The 7,523-nt window shown below is 54.3% G+C and overlaps 1 protein-coding gene across 1 annotated transcript in view; it reads left to right on the forward strand.

Annotated features, from left to right (window-relative positions):
• Positions 1–330: 330 nt before the first annotated feature.
• The window catches only part of HPCA (hippocalcin), a 7,812-nt gene continuing 619 nt past the window's right edge, over positions 331–7,523 (forward strand). The window contains exons 1-3 of the mRNA XM_007468693.1: positions 331–347; positions 2,721–3,119; positions 7,398–7,503. Of these exons, the coding sequence (XP_007468755.1) occupies positions 2,742–3,119; positions 7,398–7,503 (484 nt within the window). The 5' untranslated portion in view covers positions 331–347; positions 2,721–2,741. The remainder of the gene's footprint in view (positions 348–2,720; positions 3,120–7,397; positions 7,504–7,523) is intronic.

Consider the following 7,523-nt stretch of genomic DNA (forward strand, 5'->3'; position numbering starts at 1 on the left):
CCACTGACTACCCACACCGTCCACCGTATTGGGGGATACCTGAGTCGAGAGGCTGAGGAGATGGGGACCTCCCTCGGGAGGGGGGCCGGAGAGGTGAGGGCATCCCCTTCCCTCTCCCGGGCAGGGGCGGGGGCGGAGCCTAACCCTTTGCTCCACGCACTATCAGGGCTCGAGGGCAGAGAGAGGAACGGGGACCCCCCCCAGAGGGGGGGCACCGGGCTAACGCTGCGGGGCGTCTCCCTCGCAGTCCCGCCCCCCGCCCCCCGCCCGCCCCTCCGGCCGCCTCTGCCGCCGCGCGCTGCAGCAGCGCCGCCTTCCCTGCGCAGTCGGTGTCTCCGCGTCGCTGGGTGAGTGGGGGCTGCTCGGCCGGGGACAAGGGGTGCGAGGAAGGGGCATCCCGGAGGTAGGGGGCCACGTCCAGGGCTCCCCAACCCTGCCGCTCCCGGGCCTCCCAGGAATTTTCCCTCCGGGGACTCAGGGAGTGGGGCTCCCGCCGGGAAACGCCTGGCGCTCTCCAGGGTCCTGACCTCCGAGTGGCCAGCCTGGGGAGTCGCGTTCCGGCCGCCTCCGGACGCCCCCTCCAGGAAGGACCACGCGCCTGGCGCTCCCCGAGTGCTTAAAGGGTTGAGGCGGGGGCCAGGGCGAGAGCTGGGGAGAGGACTGGAGAGGGTCTCCGAGGCGGGTTTCTCAGACCGAGCTTAGGTCCTTCCCATTTGGGGGACGGGGTCTTTGCGGAGACAGCAGAATCTATTACCGCCCTCGTTTCCAATTCTTCCAACTGGGGGCAGGGGGACGGACTCAGAGGGTGGCAGGGAGGAGGGGGCACTAGAAGATCTCTCCTGCCCAGCGCGTCTCTCTGCCTCCGCCCAGATGACCCAGTTCCTTGGACCTTGAGGAGGGGACTAAGGGACACATTCAGCCACCCCGGCTCCAGGCATTTCCTCCGTGCCCTCCCACACACTTGTTCAGTGGATCCTCAGCCTGGGGCAAAAAAGGTTGATTTAGAAAGGAAGGGAACCAACTTACAGAAACATGCATGTGACACACTGCTGAGGACACACACAGGTCCCCCAAATGGCCACACAGGTACATGCCCCTCACACTGTAATAGGTGCATACCTAGTCACACGCACATATATGCACACGCACAGATATAAATTGAAATACAAGGGGAGACAAATGCAAGGCAGAAGCCAGGGACACACACGCATACATGAGCACATGCACTTACACATGCTCACCCACATGTGCACATGCACACACAAGGAATAACCCCCTCACTCTGTCTCACACCTGGGGGGAGATTCACCTACACACATCCCTACATCCCTGTCCAGAACCGCCTGGCTGTCTCCTTTCCAATACCTTCCCCTCAGCCCCCCACAGTCTAACCTCCTGCACTGAGGGGACCTTTCTGAACTAGATGAAAGGTAAGTGTTGGGGGAGGGTTGACTGGCTAGGGGTGTCCCTGGAAGAGGGGGCTGTCATAAGCCTGAGAAGGGCTGCAGCTCCCTCTCCTGGCACCTGGCAGCACCCCTGGGTAAAGAAAGAAAGATGGCAAAGGTGTCTGAGGTCCCACGTGCAGCTGGCCATGTGAGAGGTGTAGGCATGGGAGCTGGCTTGTGATGGCATGTGTGAGACATGTGGGGTTGTGGGCTGGTGTGTCTCGATGCACAGGGTATGGGAGTTGTGCGTGCATGGTGCTGTGTCAGTACATGTGAGTTGTGGAACAGAGGGAATGTTGTCGTGTGTGCAGGCACGGTGACCCTGGGTGGGTGTGTGCTGGTGAGTGGCATGGGATCCATGTGTGGATTTGGTGAGCTGTGTAGCATAATATGTGTCAGTATGTATTCATTTGTTTACTGTTGGCATCTGGACACATGTAAATCTTTTAAATTTATTTAACACTTAGGTAGCACTTATATGTGCAGGCATCTTTCTAAGTGCTTCATATGTATTAACTAATTTAATCCTCACAACAATAATGAGGTAGGTACTATTACCCCCACTTTACAGATGAGGCAGAGAGAGTTTAAGGAACTTGCCCAAGGTCACATAGCTGGTAAGAAGCAGAGCTGGGATTCAAATCCATGTGATCTGGCTCTGGAGCCCAGGCTAACACCTACCTTATTCTGCCTCTTGTCAAGCACACAAGGTGGGAGGGAGAACAGGTCAGTGTTTGGGTTGCAGGTGTATTTTGTGTGAGCAGGTGTATGTGAGGCAGTAAGGGGGCAGGGGGTAGGAGGGAGGAAGATCAGAGGGCCTTTCTGCACTTCCCTTGGCAACTCTGGGAGTTAGCCCTGTCACTTCATGGCTATGTGACCTGAAGCAGGTCACCTCACTTCCTTGAGCCTACCTTTTCATCTGTAAAATGGGATAATTCCAAGGCTTCACTTTGTGAGGGTGAAATGGTATACCCTGGGAAGGCTCAGTGGCGGGCACTGAGAAGGGCCTCAGTAAAGGTGAGCCCCCTTCTCTTCCTCTGTCTCCAGGTCTGTTCCCTGGGGAAGTAGAAGGTCTGGGGAAATGGTGTGGAGCTGACACAGTGTCAGGGTGCCTGGGTATATGTAAGCTGTGTGATCTTGGGCCAGCTCCTCTCTCTCACTGGGTCAAAAGAGAGGCTGGAGTGGCTGGTGTCTGGGGGCACTCCTGGAGTGTTGTCAAGGGGCCAGGAGGGCCTGACCACTCCTCTTTGTCCCTTGACCCCCTCGGGGACCCAGGTGGGACTTGGCTCGGTGGCCATGGGCAAGCAGAACAGCAAGCTGCGGCCCGAGATGCTGCAGGACCTGCGGGAGAATACAGAGTTCTCAGAGCTGGAGCTGCAGGAGTGGTACAAGGGCTTCCTCAAGGACTGCCCCACGGGCATCCTCAACGTGGATGAGTTCAAGAAGATCTACGCCAATTTCTTCCCCTATGGTGACGCCTCCAAGTTCGCGGAGCATGTCTTCCGCACCTTTGACACCAACAGCGATGGCACCATCGACTTCCGGGAGTTCATCATCGCGCTGAGTGTGACCTCACGTGGCCGCCTGGAGCAGAAGCTCATGTGGGCCTTCAGCATGTACGACCTGGATGGCAACGGCTATATCAGCCGTGAGGAGATGCTGGAGATCGTGCAGGTGGGCCCCTGGGCCCCTCAGAATGGCAGGCACAGGGCCCAGCAGCTTGCACCTGCCAGCCCGCTTTACCCTCTCAACAGCCCTTGTGGGTAGGCAGTGGCAGGTGCTATTCTTACGACCCATTTAAAGAAGTCTTTAATAGGAAGTAATTTCCAATTTAAAGTTGAGAAAACTTCCACATACCCTTTACCCATCTTCACCAATGAACATTTTACCACATTTGCTTTATCATCATGTGTGTGTGTGTGTGTGTGTGTGTGTGTGTGTGTGTGTGTGTGTGTGTGTGTAATGATTTGTTGTTCTGAACATGATCCCCTACCCCTGAATACATCAGGACAGATTTCCTAAGAACAGGGACATTCTCTTACATAACCCGCCCCAGATTATCAAAGTCAGGACATTTGACATAGAAACAATGCTATTATCTAACTTACAGACCATATTGAATTCTGCCAACTGTCTCAATAATGTTCTTTATAGCATTTTTTACTCTGGTCTAGGATCACACATTGCATTTAGTCATCCTATCTCTTTAGGCCACTTTAATCTGTAACAGTTCCTCAGCCTTTCTTTGTCTTTCAAGACTTGACATTTCTGCAGAGTACAGGCCAGTTATGTTTCACTGATCCTCATTTACTCATGAGGAAACGGATGCTCAGAGAGGTAAAGACACTTGCCCGAGATCACACAGCCTGTGAATGGGCCACCTGGCTCTGTCACCCACATTCCATCTGGATACCCAGCCACCTTCCAACTAATTGATTGAGAGCCCACTAAGAGCCTAGTACTGTGAGATGCTTATACCCATGAGCTCAGTGCATCCTTACAACAACCCCATAAGTCTCAGAGAGGTGAAGTGGCTTGCCCAAGGTCACACAGCATCTAAATGGAGTCAGGTTCAACTTGGTCAACACTCAGAGCTGTCTCTTAAAAGGGGTCTGACTTCCAGTTCTGGAGGTGGCTTCAACTCCTCGGTTGCTCACCTGTAAAATGGGGATGGTGAGGCTGATCTCACAGGGAGACTTAAGGACCTGATAGGAATGTCCTTTCTTAGAACAAATATAAGCATAGTACGTTACCTTTATCTCAAAAACCTTCCAGAGTGCCCATACCCTCAGCAGCATTGAGGTCCATCAGGGATCTGGTCCTATTTTACCTACCAGTTCCTTGTTCACTTTTTTCCTAAGCCTTTGTTTCTTCACCTATAAAGTGAGGGTGTTAACCCCTTCTTCCAAGGCTATTGTGGGTATAAAGCGGGATAAAGACTCTAGTAGATGGCCTGGCTTATAACTGGTGCTCAGTAAACATTAGTGATTGTCAGTTATTATTTTCTCCTCTGCACATTCTCTGCTCCAGCCAGGATGGCCTTTTCAACATCCTCAGAATGTGCCACTTTGTACAGGCTCTTGCTCCCTTTCCTTCTGCCTCTCTGAATTCTTTCCCTTCTGGTCCCTCAGCTCTGCTGTCTGCTCCCGTTCCCAACTCATCCAGCCACTAGTGGACTCTTGACTTTGGCTTCTGGGTCTGCTCTCTCCAGCTAGAGTAGAATGGGCTGCCTTAGGATGTGGTGCGCTCCCTATGTCTATCACTAGGGAAAAGGCTTAATGATTATCAATGACTCCCATGGGCCAGGCCTTAACTCTCGAGTTGATGGATAGTGGGGGATTCTGGGGGTCCTGGTGGAAGGGTTGGGGTAGCCAGGGTGGTGGAAGATCACTCAAGGACTGGGCAGCAGCTGGATACCAACTAATCTGTATGGATGTTCATGTTTTACCACTTAGTGTGGTTGCCTGGTGTATACTGGTAAATGTCAGCCTTGCTGGAAGCTCCAAACCCAGGGCATTGGTCAAGCCAGTACCATTCTTTGGGCATCCTTGGGACCCCTTCCTGGCTGGCCTCTGCTATCTAAGCCCTGGGTTCCTTTACAGCAACCCAGCGGCTCCAGACGACTGGTGCAGACAGAACTCTGCAAACCCTAGTGACCGATTAATTACAAGTCGGCTCCACTGAAACAATGAGTGAGCAGTAATTCCAGACAATTAATTAGGAGGCCCAGGAGAAGGGCTGTCACAGGGGAGCAGTCACTCTCTAAGTCACTTGCTCAGTCCTTCTCAGGATGGAGCCCTGTGCCAGGTGGTGGGCACATTGGAAGGGAAGAGACCTCACCTCAGCCTCTTGAAGCTCCCACTCTGCTGGGAGAGACAAGTGTGCAGGTCACACTGACCAGCTCGGTGACAGGGGTGTAAAGGTGACATCTGGGAGTCCAGGGGATTGAAGGGCAGGGAAGACCTGAGGCTGTGATGGTTGAGTAATGGTTATACTATGATTATGTTTACTGACCACTTACTCTAGCCAGCTATACACAGTATCTCATTTAATACTCTAGACAGTCCAAATGAGGGAGATATGATTACCCCCATTTTACAGATGAGGAAACTGAAGTTAAGTACTTGTCCAAGGCTACAGAACAAGTGATTAGTGGAACCAGGCCACCTTACTTCATATACCCTGCTTTGAGGGGTCATTAGCACTCCACAAGCATCTATCCAGTGGCTAAGAGGGAGCAATTTCTAATCTGGTGTCTGCCATCAATTTCCTTTCTGAGCCTCAATTTATTATTTGGAAAATGGGTATCTCAGTACCTGCTTTTCAGGACTATTGCAAGGGTGAGAATAATGTATGTAAAGGACCTTGCACATAGTGGGTGTCTGTAAATGGTAGTTAGTATCATTGTTCCAGGCAGAGGCTGTAAACACTGGGAGACCTGAAAGGCGCAGGGGTATTTGGTTATGGCAGAATCACCTACTAGGGGAGGCCTGATGGTGGAGAGGTCAGCAGGGACCAGAGTGTGAAATGCCTTGAATGCCAAGGGCCAAATGTTTGGACTTGATAACAGAGGGCAGTGGGAGGTGCCAGTGGCTTTTAAACAGGGGAGTCCCTGTCAGATGCCAGGCACTGTGCTAAATTCTGTGGATCTGGGCACTAGCTAGATGTCCATGGTCCTTATCTGTATGCTGGGGCTGAGGAGCAATCCTACAAAGGCATAATTACTTCCGGAGAGTTGTCCCCAAAGGAGGCTCTGGGGCAGCATATGGGCCCTGACCCAGCCTGGATCAGAGAAGGCCTCCCTAAGAATGCGCCATGTAAGCTGAGCACCAAGGAGGAGTGGGAGGCAGCAGAAGGAGCGTGGGGCAGCATCCAGAAGGAGCTGGGTGCACGGCAGGCCCGGAGGGAGGCCTGTGTATGTTGGGAACGAGGGGGCGGCCCCTGGGCTGGGGACGTAGCGGTGGAGATCTGTGTTTGTAAAGAGGTCTCAGAGGCAGCGTTGGGGACAGACCCTAGAGAGGCTGGAAGAGACCACTGCGGAGGCCAAAGCCGGATCTGAGGCTAGGGAAGTTTATGGGATGGGAGAAGGAAGGCTTCTTGGAGGAGGTGTCAGTAGCAAAAAGCTGGCAGATTGAGGCGACGGGTCTGGTCCTTGAGCTCCGGGGCGCCGGAACCCAGCCCACAGGCCAAGTCCTTTGTGCTCTGTGTACGCTTAGCGCAAAAACCCTCCTTCGGGTCGCCTCCGAAGCTCCTGCATCTGGCGGCAGCCGTCCTCGGCCCAGCACAGCCGAGGCTGTCCCCGCCCCGGGCAGGTACTCACGTGCGTTTATTTGCATAATATCCCCTGCCCCCTGTGGACCCAGCCGCCTCCGGCCCTCCAGCTCTCAGGGCGGCTCTACGCCCCCTGCCGGCCACAGTGGCATCGCAGCCCAGTGTCATCCCCTTCGCCCAGCGCCCCCTGTCGACCATCGAGGGCGGGCCGCCCGGAGCCCCGAAGTTTCTGAGAAGCGGCTCTTTCAACCTGGGACTTAACTGGGAACCTGGGGCGTCCAGCACAAGCTCCTTGGCCGGGCGTTTCAGGCCCTTCTCCATCTGGGTCCCGATGTCCTCCAACATCTCTCCTGACCCCCTGCATTCAGCCATCCCTAAGTTCTCGGCGTCCACTCAGGGCTGCCCGCTCTGGGGCCTTTGTACGTGCAGATCCCTCTGCCTGCAATTCCTTTCCCACCGAGAGCTCCAAGGGAACTTGTTCAAGGCTCTCTCCAATAGTTCACTGTTCTGGAAACCTTCTCAGTCTCGGAACTTCCCAGTTCCCACATTCCTCCGTCACCCCCTCTCCGCCTCACCTTGGCGGGAGCGGCGATCGTCAGCGCACCTGGGGGCGTTTTTGGAAAGTTGGGGGTGGAGGGATCAGGCAGTCTCCCCCTTACTTCCTCCCCACCCGCCCCCCAGGCCATTTACAAGATGGTTTCGTCCGTGATGAAGATGCCGGAGGACGAGTCGACCCCGGAAAAGAGGACTGAGAAGATCTTCCGCCAAATGGACACAAACAATGACGGTGAGGAGGCAGGGGCGGGG

Source organism: Lipotes vexillifer, unplaced genomic scaffold, assembly GCF_000442215.2.
Source record: "Lipotes vexillifer unplaced genomic scaffold, Lipotes_vexillifer_v1.1 scaffold1261, whole genome shotgun sequence".
NCBI classification, from domain to species: Eukaryota; Metazoa; Chordata; class Mammalia; order Artiodactyla; family Lipotidae; genus Lipotes; species Lipotes vexillifer.